The 15,539-nt window shown below is 40.4% G+C and overlaps 1 protein-coding gene across 14 annotated transcripts in view; it reads right to left on the bottom strand.

The window, feature by feature from the left end:
• The window catches only part of FGGY (FGGY carbohydrate kinase domain containing), a 412,410-nt gene extending 397,502 nt beyond the window's left edge, over positions 1–14,908 (bottom strand). For 3 of the 14 annotated variants that reach the window (XM_059137205.1, XM_059137215.1, XM_059137217.1), the window contains exon 1: positions 14,569–14,727. Coding sequence is in view for 5 of the 14 variants with exons in the window: in XM_059137208.1 (XP_058993191.1) it covers positions 13,650–13,674 (25 nt within the window). In the remaining 9 variants the exon portion in view is untranslated. Of the gene's footprint in view, positions 1–13,649; positions 13,801–14,568; positions 14,729–14,798 lie in introns of those variants that run through there. The other 11 variants (XR_009345297.1, XM_059137202.1, XM_059137204.1 and 8 more) reach the window with 8 other exon arrangements.
• Between the last annotated feature and the right edge of the window lie 631 nt (positions 14,909–15,539).

The raw sequence follows: 15,539 nt of genomic DNA, 5'->3' as shown, positions 1-15,539 counted from the left end.
TGGGGACAAATGCACAGCATAGGTCCTAAAGAAATCATGGATGGAAAATCTGACTCATGAGAAGACATCCCCAAACTCCAACAACAAAGAGTGCCTTAAGAGCAGATGAAACTTTGCATTTCCCACATCCTCTTCTGTACGACACTGCTGGCTCCCTCTTCTTTTCAATCCTTGTGATCTGATAAAGCAATCCCTTATTTGTAATAATGCCTCCCAAGCTCCTTATAATTTATAATGCCTTACCAAGCTACTCTCTCTGCAGAAAAAGGGAGAAGGGATGCCACATTTATAAGACCCAGTGATGCATGCGCTGTTTCTCCCAGTTACAGATGGGAATGCTGAAATTCTGCAAGTATCAATCTCCAGTTGAGGGTCACAAAGCCAAGAGAGGAAGGAGGCTGTATTCAAATCCAGGTTTGTCTAAGCTGGAGCAGTGCTCTTGCTACTGCTGTCCCTGAAATGACTTGGTTTTCCACGTGAACCAAGTTGCCTTTATCCTGGGCTAACTCAGAAGGCCCTTCCAACTGTGTTCATCCTGTGAAAACTTCTTGGACACACAATCATTAGAAATGGCTTCTCCCTGATTCATAAAGACAACTTATATCACTATTCATGCCACTGTAAGAAACATTAGGTATTAACCGAGAATGTTCTGCCTGCTACTTCCTTGTACCTGCTGATAGGCACAGTATATCTTAATATAATAACAGGGGAAGTACTGGGTTGTGGGAGAGGGGAAGATTCTTAATGTATAAAATGGTCAAATACCTTGTAAAATAAATAGCCTCTAAGGACTCAGTCTCTGGAGAGTTCCAGAAGCACTATCAGCAAGCCTCTCTTCTGTGTGTGGCACCCCGCTCCTCCCCTAGGACAACCTCCCTCCTTGGCCAGGCACGTATATAGAGGGGAGAAGGAAGATAGAGAGGGTCCTCAGACCAGGGGTCTCATCGGAGTCCGTCTATCTTCTACAAATCCATTTTACAATGAGTTCACTAAAAGCCAGAGTATAAATCTGATAGTCTCACACTCCCAGGGTCCTGGAAGCAGAAAAATGGCAAAAAAAGAAAGACAGTGAAGACTGGCATCCTGATTCTAAATGCTAAGTTATAATATTTTAACCCCAATATGCCAATTACCAGGTTAAGCCCATAACAGGGAAAACTGTACACACACTTAGTGATTTATTATTACGTGGACTCTTCTTTTTGGAACATGAATTCCTGACCTCTGAGTTCTGCATAATTTAAATATACGTGTAGTTTCTCTCCCTCTGTCACTTTCTTCTCCAAGAGGCTGCTGTTGATTTGCTGACATAATTAACTATGAAATGATTTTCTACTGAACTAAGCAGCCTTTCAAAGCAAGGCCATTATCATTAGCATATTGGCTGGAATCCACGGCTTTTCTGAGAAAAATCACTCAAATTAAAACAACAGAAGAACCCACCAACCTCAGTGACTGCTGTCAGATATCAGCAAACTCAGGAAAGGCTGAGGGCAGTATTAGCTAGAACAACAAAATCCCTTCCCTACACAATCTTCCAAAACTCCTTCCTCAGAGACCAGGGTCAGCCAGAAGCTGGCTGAGGTCTTTGGCCTCTTCTTGTGTTTACCTATTTATGAAACATGACCAGGTGGATTTAAGGTCCAAGGTGAAAGGCATAAAGAACGAGTTATTTGAAGATTAAACTTTACACTTGGGGAACTGGACAGCGCCTTTCACAAACAGGACCTGTTGAAATTACCAAGAGCTACAGGACAAGCTCAAATTGCTGACTACAACAATGCTGCTTCTTCCCAAAATAACCCCAAGGACCTCAAAGCTCTGGCTCCTGCCTGCCTCCCTAACCTCATCCTCCTACCTCCCTACCACTTCCCCCTCCAATCTCAACCCCCTATTCTTCAACCCAAGGAGCTGTTAGCAGTCTCTCAAATACAGGTTAGGCACCTTTGTTCAGACTGCTCCTTTTTCCTATAATGTAAAGAATACAAATGAGCACCTCATAGAATCAGAAATATAATGAATACGTATGAACCTTTAGCCCCACAAATAATGAAGAAATGCAATATAAAACAATATAATTTTACATGTAACAAGTTGGCAAAAATGAAAAATATTGATACTACCCAGTTTGGGCAAGAGTGTGGGGAAATAGGCAGTTTCACATACTTTTAGTGATAGAGTAATGGGTTCAGCCTTTCTAAACAATCTGGCACTATCTGTCCATTTTTAAAAATCAACCCTTTTACCCAACAGTTTAACTTCTAAGAATTTAAGGATTGCCAAAAGGTAGATATCAAAAATATACATTATAACATGTTTTTATCAAGGCAAGAGCACAGTCATAAAAACTCTGGAAACAAATTAACTGTTTATGAATAGGGGACTTGCTAAAACCTACACATAAGCAGCTATTAAAACCAGTGAGGAGGAGCTGAAGAAAAACGCTAATGATATGTTATTAAATAAAAGAGCAAGTTCTTCAAGATGCCAGTATGACCCCATTTGTACTTTTTTTTTTTTTTTAAGAAGACTGTAAGTGGTTCTCAAACTGTGATCTCCAACAGAACAACGTCAGCATCACCAGGGAAGGCACTAGAAATGCAAATTCTCAGGCTCCAGCCCAGATCTAGGGATGCCAAAACTCTGGGAGTGCAGCTCCAAGGCCAGTGCCACAGAGGCCCTCCAGCGATCCTGACCCACGCTGCAGCAGGACAGCCAAAGCATCCTATAAAGACCTAACAGACGAGATTCAGAAAGAACACACAAACTCCGACTTCCCACAGGGACACCCAGGGAAAAGAAAGGTCATGGAAACTTGGAGGGCTATCTCTAAATGCCTCTCTCCACTGCCCCCATTTTCACAAGAAGCACCTATTACGGTAATAATAAGGAAGATCTTCCTAATATGGAGTAGAACTCGTTGTGCATGGTTCCCACCCTCCACACCTCATTCTTGTAACCACAGGATCATCCAAACTACCTAATCCCTTTTAGGTAAGCTAGCCCTTCAAATGCTTTGAGATGATTCTTGTGACCTCCTATTGGTCATCTCCCTCCATGCTATAGATTTCTGGTTCCTATAACGGCTCACCCATGCCCTGGCTTTTTCTAAAATAAAAGGGATGAGGCACACTTGATATATTTCACAAGAAGGATCTTCAGACTCTCGTGTTCCCATATGACATTGTGCAGAGCCAAGGTAAGTGGACTGAGAGCACACAGTAAGCACATAGGTCTCCATCTGTCTGGAGAACCCCCCCCAGGATGCGACAAACACCAGGACAAATCAGGGGCCCATTTAGCCCAATATCCAATCTCTGACACTAATATGAGAATAATCTGTTCGGGGGGAAAAGGAAAGGGAGCTCAAATATCTTCACAAACTATGATGGAGGGTTCTGAGGGAGCCCTCATCTAGTACCCGAGTCTTCTCCTACTAAGTCCCTAAAATTAGTGCGTATGTATGTTCACACGAGTCCAGATGTTTCTTGTATGTGTTTTGAGTCAAGCCTCATCTTGGATCAGTAAACTTCTTAGGAGCACTTACTCTGTGCCAGGCACGGTACCAGTGACTTAGGACATGGGCTTGCTATTCCTCCCAAAACTCTAGAGGGGTCCATGCTTAGAAATAGGATAACTAAGGTTCTGTGCACTTGGGTTACTTAGCCGCCGTCACCGAGCCAATAAAAACCAGAGAAGGACTTCAATCCTATGCCCCTTCCTCCACGCCACACAATACTTCTATACATTCTAAGAGTAGCCTCATTCAAACATCAAAGTTGGTGAGAAATTCTATAATCCCAGAATTTGGTGAACCACACCAAGATTAGTCCGCTGAAATCACACTTAATTTTATAGAGCATCTTTCTCTCAGCCTTCATCCCCCACAACCCACCAGTAACGGAGTCCTTTTTAAAACTCTCCATCCTGTGGCCAGCTGAGCAGAATGCAAGCTACTCAGCCAACAGCCTGGTCTGTAACCAGAGACCCAAATCTGGATGGCCAAGGAGCTGGTAACACATTGAGCCTGAATGATTTCTACCTCATTTCTCTAGTCTCCCTAAACCTACCTCACACATACATCACTGTATATGTACCCGCTGTTTGAACTCGTGCTTCCTCCATATTGATACAGACCTCGTCAATAATTTAAGATGATAGGGTGGAGTGGGGGGGAAGGGTTGTTATAGAAGTCTCCTGAGAGAAGTATGTCTCATTCGGGAAGGAAATTTCATCATTTCTCCCTCGCATGTCAAACCTACTTCTCCAATATATACTATTCCCTTCTCTCCTCTCTCTCAGTGAGCGGCACCACCAACCACCGGGCTACTTAGCTGGGCATCTGGAGGTTATCACGACTCCCATGCAGTTATTCTCAGCTTCTCTTCCTCCCTACACTACCTACTCAAACCCTTTCCTGCCTACCCTGTGTCCCAGGGACTATAGTTGGGATTTCCAGGCACTTCAATCCTCTGTCCTCTAGTTGGGGTTGGCCAATGAGAGCACCAGCTTCAAGGAGGAAGGAGAGTAAGGTCAGGACTCCCTTTGCTGGGAGATGAACTGAACTACCTTATCTCTTGAACAAAGGTGCTGAATCCTCTAAAGGCAGCTCTCCACACATAGTTACTCCTCTGGGATTCTGGTAACCATTCCTCACCTTGCCCCCTTATTTTATTTTTTTTAAAGATTTTATTTATTTATTTATTGGACAGAGAGAGATCACAAGTAGACAGAGAGGCAGGCACAGAGAGAGAGGGCGAAGCAGGCTCCCCGCTGAGCAGAGAGCCCAATTCGAGGCTTGATCCCAGGACCCTGAGATCATGACCTGAGCCAAAAGCAGAGGCTTAACCCACTGAGCCACCCAGGCACCCCAACACCTTGCCCCTTTAAATAGAAGGATAGAACAATCCTATTGTTATTAGCCCTAGGGATGATTCAGGAGGCCCACATTCTCCTTAAATAGTTTGATTACTGAAAATTATCCTAATTGGAGGGTGTCTTGTTTCCTTTTGATCTACTTCCTGGATTGTGCCCTTTTGGGCCTTAAGAAATAAGTGGTCCTATTATTGCCGATGCCTGGATACTTCAAAATCCCTTCCTCACACCCTCAAATAGTCCCTTCTTTAAATTTTCTTCAGAAATTGAAGTTGAAGTTGAAGACCTCTACTGCTAGCCAAGATGGAGTTACAGGAACTGTATTTACCCTCCCACTAAAAACAACTTAAAAAAAAAAAAAAAAAAAGGAAACAAGCTTCCAGAACTGTGAGAAAATACATTTCAGTCATGTAAACCACTCCCCCACCCCAACACAAACACACAAAAGGAAACAAAATATAGGAAACAAAGGTTCTCAGGACACTGGACATTAGGCAATGAAGTACAGTGTGGGGGAAAATGAAGGTGGGGGAAAATGAAGTGTCCTGAATTGGCTCAAGCTTAATGTGTGGGACTATGGCACAGAGGTGGAAATCAGCCAAGCCCTACAGTCTCCCTGAATGGAGGAGACAGAGCCAGGAGTTTACAGAAAACAGGTTAGATTTCTTGGGGCAGAGTACAAGAAAGGAGAGAGTTGCACAGAGGGAGAACTCCAGAGAACTGCAAAGGGTGCTCCTCAAGTATTCAATAGAGTACCAACCACTGTATGCATGTGAAGAAACCATCTGAGCCAGAGGCTCCCAGAGTGAACAACTTCACATAGCACCATGAATAGTACCTATTCACACCAGCCACAGTGGAAAACCTTGTCACTGGGTATAGTACATAGAAGAGTTTTACCTCAGCAGTAAGGAAGGATTAGCCCTGGTCCCACCTAACAAAGCTTAAAGCAAGACTCAAAAGAATCCAATGGTTTCCTAATACCTCACACATGCCCCAGAATAAAGTTTGAGGGTATTTATAAAGTTACAAAAATATCTAGCACCAAACAAGGTAAAGTAGATAATGTCTGCTATTCAATCAAAATTAACCAGACACACAAAGATGAAGGAAAAGACTGACCAAAATGAGAAAAAGCAATGGGCACTGACCTAGAATTTACATATTTGATAGAATTAGTAGACATAGATATTAAAACAGCTATGATACCTGTATTTCATATGTTCAGAAAGCTAGAGAAGAGATTGAACTTGAAAGTTCAGACATGGAAGATATAAAAGACTCAGGCTGAAATGCTAAAAATTACAACTAAGATGTCTGTGATAGAAAACTGTATAGAATGGGACAATACAGAAGAAAGGATTAGTGACCTTCAAAATACAGTAACAGACACTATCCACTGACAAAAAGAGAAAAAAGATTTTTCAAAAATAAACAGCCATCAGTGAGCTGTGGAAAAACTTCAAATGGCATACTATATGTGAAATGGGAATCCCAGAAGGAAAGAACAAAGATTTCAGGAGCAATATTTGAAAATATATTGGCCACAAATCTTCCAAATTTGATGAAAACTATAAACCCATAGATTCAAGAATATCAATGAACCCTAAGCACAAGAAATATGAAGAAAACTAACCCAAGAAAATCATATCCAAACTGTTCAAAAGCAATGATAAAGAAAAATCTTAAAAGTAGCTTAGGGGAAGGGGTGGCAACAATATGCACAAAAGAAAGAAACATATGAGAAGGGCAACAGATTTCTCATCAGAAATAATAATTTAAACTAGGAGACAGTAGAGTAAGATCTTTGAAATACTGAAAGAAAAAACTTCATATCTAAAATTCTCTACCTTGCGGAAAAAAACTTTCAAAACTCAAGCTTTAATAAAGACTAATTCAGACATAGAAAAGATGAAAAAATGCATCGCCAGCAGAAATCCCCATAAGAAGCAGAGAGGAAAATGTCAGCACATGAAAATCTGGATCTATAAAATGGAATGAAGGCCACAAGGGTAAATATGTGGGTACATATACTTTCTAAAAATTACTTGAATGTCTTAAAAAGATAACTGACTGCTTAAAACTAAAATAATAACCACATATAGTGGGGCTTAAACTTATGTGTAAGTAAAATGTACTACATAAAACACAGTAGCACAAAGGCTAGGAGGCAAGAATTATAAACATACTGTTATAGGGTTCTTATATTATATGTTAAGTAGTATAATCTCACTTGAAAGTTGACTCTAATAAATTAAAGATGCATACTATAAACCATACAGCAACCATTAAAATAATACCAAAAGAAGAAGTTATGTCTAATAAGGCAATATAGGAGGAAAAAAATGAAACTATAAAAAAACTAATCCAAAAGAAGGCAGAAAAAGGGAATTAAAAAAAACAAAGAACAGATGGAACAAATAGAAAAGAAAAAAAAAAGCTAGATGGTGTATTTAAAACAAACCATATGAATAATTATATCAAATATAGTCTAAATGCCTCCAATTAAAACACAGAGATTATCAAGCCCTACTTAGTTACCCAGTATAACTATATGCTGCCTACAAGAAACCCATTTTACACATAAGAAACACACAAGTCAAAAGTAAAAAGAAGAAAGATATGCCATTAAATAGCATTCAAAAGAAAGCTCAATCATTATCATACTAAGTAGATTTCAGAGCAAAAATATTATATATATATAATTATATGTATATAATAACTAAGTAGATTTCAGAGCAAAGAATATTATCAGAAATTAAGAAATAAAAAAGGGAATGATTCACCAAGATAACCCAACAATCCTAAATATTAACACACCTAATAACACTGCATAGAATACATAAAGCAAAATCTGATAGAACTGGAAAGAGAAATGCATATATCCACAACTATCCTCAGAGATAATACTATTATCTCAATAACTGATACAGTACATAACACAAAATCAGCAAGTTACGATGTAATATACCATGGTCAATATGGCTGTCATAATTGATATGTAAAACGCACTCTGCCCAACAAGAGCAGAACACACATTCTTTTCAAGTATACATCAAACATTTACCAAGACACACCACATTCTGGTCCATAAAACAAGTCTCAAGAAGATAAAAGGATTCAAATCATACCAAAGTACCTTCTGTGACCACAACAGAATTACAAATCATAATAAAAAGATGAGTATAAAGTCCTCAAATATTTGGAAAATGAGTAACACACTTCTATCTAACACATGGATCAAAGAAGACATTTAAAAAACAGAAAGTACTTTAACTGAATGAAAATAAACATGTAGCAAAAGTCTTAAGATGCACCTGAACCAATAAATTTATAGCATCAAATGCCTATTAGAAAAGTCATCTCAAATAAATAATCTTAATTATCCACCTTAAGAAATCAGAGCAGAGTTAAAGGATCTCAAAGTTGCTAGAAGAAAGGAAATAATAAATTTAAGAAGAGAAATCATTAAGTTAAAAAAAAAAGAATATAGAAGATAAATAAAACCAAAAGCTATTTTTTGAGAACAATAAAATTAATAAATTTCTGGACAAAATGATCAGGAAAATAAAGAGAGAAGATAACAACATTAGGAATAAGGGAGATGAAATCACAACAGATTCTATAGATATTAAAATGCTAATGAAGGATTATCATGAGCAATTTAGATATGTACAAATTCCTTAAAATACAGAAACTATCAAACCTCACTCAAGGAGAAAAAGATGATCTCAATAGTCTTATATTATTAAATCAATTGAATACTCCCTCTTCTCCACAAAAAAATAAACTAACTCCTCGCCTAGATGACTTCATAGGTGAATTCCATCAAACATTTAAGCAAGAAATACACCAATTCTATATAAACTCTTCCAAAAAATTGAGTTGGAGGAAACATTTACCAACTTATTTTATGAGGCCAGAATTATCTTGATAACAAAACTTAAAAGACAAGGTAAGAAAACTATGTCAATATTCACCATTAACACAGATGCAGAAATTCTTAAAATTTTAGCAAACAGAAGCCAACTAAACATAAAAAGGATAAAAGGTACTGACCAAGTGGGATTTATCTCAGGAAGACGTTTTACGTTTAAAAATAAATAAATAAGCAAATAAATAAATAATCAATGAACGTAACTCAGCATATTGAGGTTAAAAAGATCTTAACAAAAACAAAACAACAACAACAAAAAAAAACAACTGGGGCGCCTGGGTGGCTCAGTGGGTTAAGCCTCTGCCTTCCAGTTGGATCATGATCCCAGGGTCCTAGGATTGAGCCCTGCTTTGGGTTCCCTGCTCAGCAGGGTGCCTGCTTCCCCCTCTCTCTCTGCCTGCCTCTCTGCCTACTTGTGACCTCTTTCTGTGTCAAATAAATAAATAAAATCTTCAAAAAAAAAAAAAGCAACCAACAATATACAACATTTATTCTTCACTAAAAAAAAAAAAAAAAAAACAATGTCTCAGCAAAGAAGGTATAGACAGGAACTTCCTAAACCTTCCTAAAAGACATCCGCAAAATATGTTCAACTAATATCATACACCATAGTTAATGATGAAAAAAATGTTTCTCCCTAAGATCAAAAACAAGACAAGGTGTCTGCCCTCATCACTTCCTTGCAAGAGTAGTGGTTCTAGCCAGTGCACTATATCAAGAAAATGAAACAGGAGGCATCCACACTGAAAGGAAGACATAAACTGTTATTTATTTACAAATAACATGATCACCTACATAGGAAATCTGATGGCATCTGTAAAAAGCTCTTAGAGCTGACAAATAGTTGAGAAAGACTGTAGGATATGTGATCAATACACAAATAGCCACAAACTAGAAGTTAAATTTTAAAAGATAATTACATTTACAATGGCATCAGGAAATATGAAATACCTACAGATAACCTGATAAAGATGTGCAAGACCTAGCTAATGAAAGCTGCAAAACATTGCTGAGAAAAATTAAGACCTAAGTAACTAAATAGATATACTGTCCATGCATCAGAACACTCAATCTCTAGGATGTCAATTTGCCCCCAAATTAAGGTAGAGATTCACTGAAATTCCAATTAAAATCTAAACGGTCCATTTTTCTGAAATTGACAAAATAACTTGTGAAATTAATATGGAAATGTAATGGACTTAGAATCACCAAACAGCATTTGAAGATGAAGGATCTATTCTACCTGACTTCACTACTTTTTACAAAGCTATAGTCATCAAGATTATGATACTGGGATTAAAACAGATGAAAAGATTACAACAACCAAATAAAACATTCAGAAATGGGCCCATATGTATCCGTAGTCAATTGATTTTAGCCGAAGGCACAAAGGCAATTCAACAAAGAAAGGATAGGCTTTTCAGCAAATGGTGCTGGAATAATGACACATGGGAAAAAATCAACTCTGTTCCATATCTAGTGTTACGGATTAACTTAAAATAACTCAAAATGGATTGTGGATTTAATGTAAAACAAAAACAATGAAGCTTCTTAAAAAAACAGAAGAAAATATTTGAGCGCTCAGGCTAGTCATGACATCTTAGACACAATGACCAAAACCGTGATCCATGAAAGAATAAATTGATAAAACAGACATCATCAAAATTACAAACTGACAAATTAAGCTTCACCAAAATGGAGGACCCTGCTTATGAAAAGATACTGTTAAGAAAATGAAAAGCCAAGTCATAACGTCGGAGAAAATATTTGCAAATTACAGGTGAAGTAAAGAACTTGTAATGAATACATACATAAGCTCTCAAAACTCAGAAAAACAAAGAGCTTTTTTTTTTTAAACAAATGGACAAAAGATTTCAAAATACCTCACCCAGGAAATCATGTGATATATATATGGGCAAGTAAGCACATGACAGGAAGCTTGAAAATATCAGTCATTAGGAGAATGTACATTAAAACCCCTGAAAAAAGGACTCCACATTATTAGAATGGCTAAAATTTAAAAAAAGAGACCACACCTGATACTGGAGTCATCACAAGTTTCATACACCACTGAGGGGAATTAAAATGGCACAGTACAAGGGCGCCTGGGTGGCTCAGTGGGTTAAGCCGCTGCCTTCAGTTTAGGTCATGATCTCTGGGTCCTGGGATCAAGCCCAGCATCAGGCTCTCTGCTCAGCAGGGGGCCTGCTTCCCTTCCTCTCTGCCTGCCTCTGCCTGCTTATGATCTCTGTCAAATGGGTGGATGAAATCTTTAAAAAAAAAAAAAAATGGCACAGCACTTTAGAAATACAGTTTCTAAGGGATGCCTGGGTAGCTCAGTGGGTTAAGCCTCCGCCTTCAGCTTGGGTCATGATCTCGGGGTCCTAAAACTGAGCCCTGCATCAAGCTCCCTGCTCAGTGGGGAGCCTGCTTCCCCCTCTCTCAATGCCTGCCTCTCTGCCTACTTGTGATCTCTGTCAGATAAATAAATAAAATCTTAAAAAAAAAGAGAAATACAGTTTTTTAAAAAGTTAAACATATACCTACCATATGAACTAGCCGTTCCACTTCTAGGTATTTAACCAAGAGAAATGAAAGCACCCACCCACAGAAAGATATATATGTATATGAATTGTCATGGCAGCTTTACTGAAAGTAGCCAAAAAGCAGCAAATAATCCAAAAACCCATCAACAGGTAAATAAACTACGATATAGCCATACAATGTATAAAAGGAATGGGGCCCCTGCGTGGCTTAGTGGGTTAAAGCCTCTGCCTTCGGCTCAGGTCATGATCCCAGGGTCCTGGAATGGAGCTCCGCATCGGGCTCTCTGCTTGGCGGGGAGCCTGCTTCCTCCTCTCTGTCCACTGGCCTCTCTGCCTGCTTGTGATCTCTGCCTGTCAAATAAAATCTTAAATAAACAAATAAATAAAATTTAAAAATAAATGAAATGAACTCTGTGTGCACACTCACCATGGGATCCTAAGATGAAAAGCCAGCACGCAAAAAGAGATATATATTGTATGACACCACAGATATGACGCCTAAAATAATATTAAATAATTTCTAGTGGCAAAAAGCAGATCACTGTTCCTGAGGGGTATCAGGTGTGAAATAACCAGTGAAGGAGGGATTATAAAGGAGCATGAGAAATCTGTATGGGTATTAAAAGTGTTCTTTATCTTAATTGTGATGATAGTTTCACAGATACCTACATATGTCAAAACATCTCGTGTTAGACACTTTAAATATATACAGTTTACTGTATGTCAAGCACACCTCAGCAAAGCTGTTGAAAAAAGCCCCAGCTGGGAATGCCTTTTCCTGGATGGTAGGCTAACTGCTACATTCTTTCTCCACATGGTATCTTCAATCAGTAGTTAATTCCTAATCATTCCACAGCCAACCTTTGAACCATGCAGGGGCTAGAGGCAATGACCTCCTGCAATGTCAAAAATCTGTATATAACTTTTGACTCCCCCAAAACTTAACTTTCTAATAGCCTACTTTTGATGAGAAACCTTATCCAAAACATGAGGTCGATTAACACATAGTTTGTATGTTATACGTATAAGATACTGTATTCTTATCATAAAGTTAGTTTGAGGAAAAAAAGTTACAAAAATCCTAAGGAAGAGTAAATATATCTATGTAAAAAATCCACGTAGAAGTTGACCTGTATTCAAGCCCATGTTCTAGGATCAACGGTATTCTCATCTCTCTCTCTCTGTCCAGTCCCAGAACTATTACCCTAACCCATCTCTCATCTGTACTATAAAAGTCTCTTCCCAGTCTGCACCTCTCCAATTCTCTTTCCACCCTGCAGCCAGAATTAACTTTCTAAAACACAAATCCATGTCACTTCAGACAGCTCCTGATGCTCAAACTCCCTTACTATGCCTCACCTGACCCTCCCTGATCTGGCCTTTTCACTTTCCCCAGCTTTCTTTCTGGTGATTTCCCATCTCATCCTAACCTATTCAGCCACACTAGTCAACAACGGGCCAGGTTGTAGAGTTTTGCACACACTGTTCCCAAGTCAAATAACCCCCTTCCCTTTTGTCATTTCCCAGCTCACTCAAACTGAGGCTTCAAAATTCTGCTCACAGCATTATCTCCTCCAGGGAAGTTTTCCACAAAACTCCACACCGGGCCATTTGCACTTCTCCCAGTTCCTGAGAATTTCCTGCATATCTTGCAATGGCACTCATCTTGGTATGGTATAATCTCCCTCATCAGATTAGACAGAAGCAGACTGAGTGAAAGAATAAAAGTGGAGACCAAGTCTTGCTCATCTTTCCTTTCCCAGAACCTGCCACAGTACCAGGCTCAGAATACACAGCACAAGATTAGTGAACAAATGAATGAATGAACAGGTTTGGATGACCCCTTACATCACCACCTGGATTGATCCTGTATTTCTTCTAATAAAGAGATGGGCAGGGGAGGTAAATGATTGTAGTACATGCTGGTAAAATGATTATTTCAAATCCCCTGGCAGGAGGCCAGGGGTCCCCACTCTGGCTGGGCAAGATTCATTACCTCAAACTGTTTTCAAAACCAGCTGGTAATTGACTGTGATTTGAACTAAGTGAAAGGTTAGGGAAACGGAACCAGATTCCAGGAAAAGACAAGGCCCACAGCAAAAATTAACACAGCCTGGAAGAAGGCCCAGTCTCCTCCCAGTAAACTTCTTAATTTCATCCAGAAAGACACAGATCTCCACCCTCAGGGTTATTCCCTTCTCCTAATACACATGTTTTGATTTCCAAATCCAGCAAGGGAGGCTCCCAAGCTCCCTTCCCCTCAAAATCAATCTCCAGGCCCTTCTCACCCTCTCTGGTCTGTTCCCCCATCATCCTTAATCAACAGTCCTCTGGGCCTCCCACAAGCAGGTCCTCCTCAGCTGATCCCACCAAGAGCCAGGCCAGTGATCATCAGGCCAAGAGCCAGGCAGAGAGCCTCATTAACAGGAGACTCCCAGAAGACCAGGAGGCAACCAGAAGGCTGCAAGACCCAGCTGGCAACATAAAAAGTTAAAAAAAAAAAAAAAAATCAGGATATGCGTTTGGTGGATCATTTAAGAAAAGGAGAAACGCAAGCAAAACAAAGCATAACTGTACCATCTGTGTAAGAGTCACAAACGTAGAGAAGACGTACCTTCTTTCTTACTAATTTGCAATTCAAAAGTGTAATCACTTCCTCCCTCCAGATCTCCTATTTTAAAAAAATTAACCTAATGCCCTTCCATATCTTGGTAATGACTGACCCTTTCATTTAGGGACAAAATTAGTTAAGATTTGATAAGTGCTCTCATGGAGAAGAGCCAACGATTAGGGAAATTCACCATTTTTGCATCTCGTCAATCCTTCAAAGAAGGGAAATGAATTAAAAGGGAAAGATAAGCTTAGGCCTTTCCTACCCAGGATAGCTGTAACCAAACAGCGTTACACCATCTAAACTAAAATGCACCTCAAACCTTACCACAAGCTGCTGAAAGCTTTTGAAGTTACAAGCAGCACTGGCCTTTACAATCCTTTAGGTAGCCAGATTTTTATTAAAAGTTCCAAACTGCCTGGGAAAAAATATCCTAAAATAAGGGCCCGGGGGATAGGAAAGAGTGAGGAAAAGGGGGAGCGAACACAGTTAACTGGACAGGAATGGCAGAGAACCCCGGGTTCCCGACATCTCAAACGCAGCCCTGGGGGATGCAGTAGAGGCCGACCCTTGCCGTGAGTAGCCGGAAGCCTCACCCAGGAAAGGACACAGGGAACTCTACTTCGTCTCGGGGAGCCGAGGCTGGGCTGGCACGAGACTTTAGCGGCTGGAGGCGGAGGGCGAGCAGGAAGAGGCGGCGACTGCGGGAAAGGGGAGGGAAGCTGGGACCCGGTGCGCTCTCGGGCTGGAGAACATGGGCGCTATGAGCCTGCGCGCCTGCAAAAGCCCCTACTGCACACGTGGGACTGGGAGGAGGGTCACTTACTTGTCCAATCTGAAATTACATTTTAGCTAGCGGGGCTCTGCAGGTGGCCGCACCGAGCTGCACCGCGTGGGGTTGGGCGGTCCCCGAGGGCGACTGAGGCTGGGCCCCGCCCCCGGCCCCGCCTCCGCCGGGCGCGACCCTTGTAAAACGCGCCCTGATTGGTCCTTTGAACGGTTCCGGCGATTGGCCTGCGTGCCCGCCCCCGGCCTGGCTCCGCCGGCTGGGGGCGTGGACTGCAGCCTGCCGTGGCTCCTCCCACCTCTAGTACTTTTAAAGGCACCGAGCTCACCCTCGCAAACTCTGCAGCCTCTGTTGCACGCGTGTGTGTGTATGTATGTGTGCGTGTCGAGTGTGTATCCTATGACCTCTTCCCGACCATTTGCTGAACTCCAGGACTGTTTTAGGCGGATATAATTAATAAAAATAATATTTTCTGAATGCTTATTTTATGCGAGGTCTTGTTTCTGATACTTTAAATGAATTTACCCATCCAAACCTGTGGCCAGCCCTCTGAAGTGCGATCACAGTCTTCAAATCTACAAAGCAGATAGGTCCTGCCTTTGTCCATGTTACAATCTGTGGGCCCTGGGCACCTCCACCTCATTTAATCCTCACGATGCTTGCCTTTCCTATAAATTAGGTAGTATCTGTCCTTATCTACAGATGCAAAGAGTCGGAAACGTTTTTTGCTTGTTCTGAAACACACAGCGAGTTACTAGGGAACCAGGAAGAATTCCAACC

This window comes from Mustela lutreola, chromosome 10 (genome assembly GCF_030435805.1).
Source record: "Mustela lutreola isolate mMusLut2 chromosome 10, mMusLut2.pri, whole genome shotgun sequence".
Taxonomy (NCBI): Eukaryota; Metazoa; Chordata; class Mammalia; order Carnivora; family Mustelidae; genus Mustela; species Mustela lutreola.
Note: the sequence above shows the minus strand (reverse complement) of the source record. Positions and strands in the feature narration are given on the sequence as shown.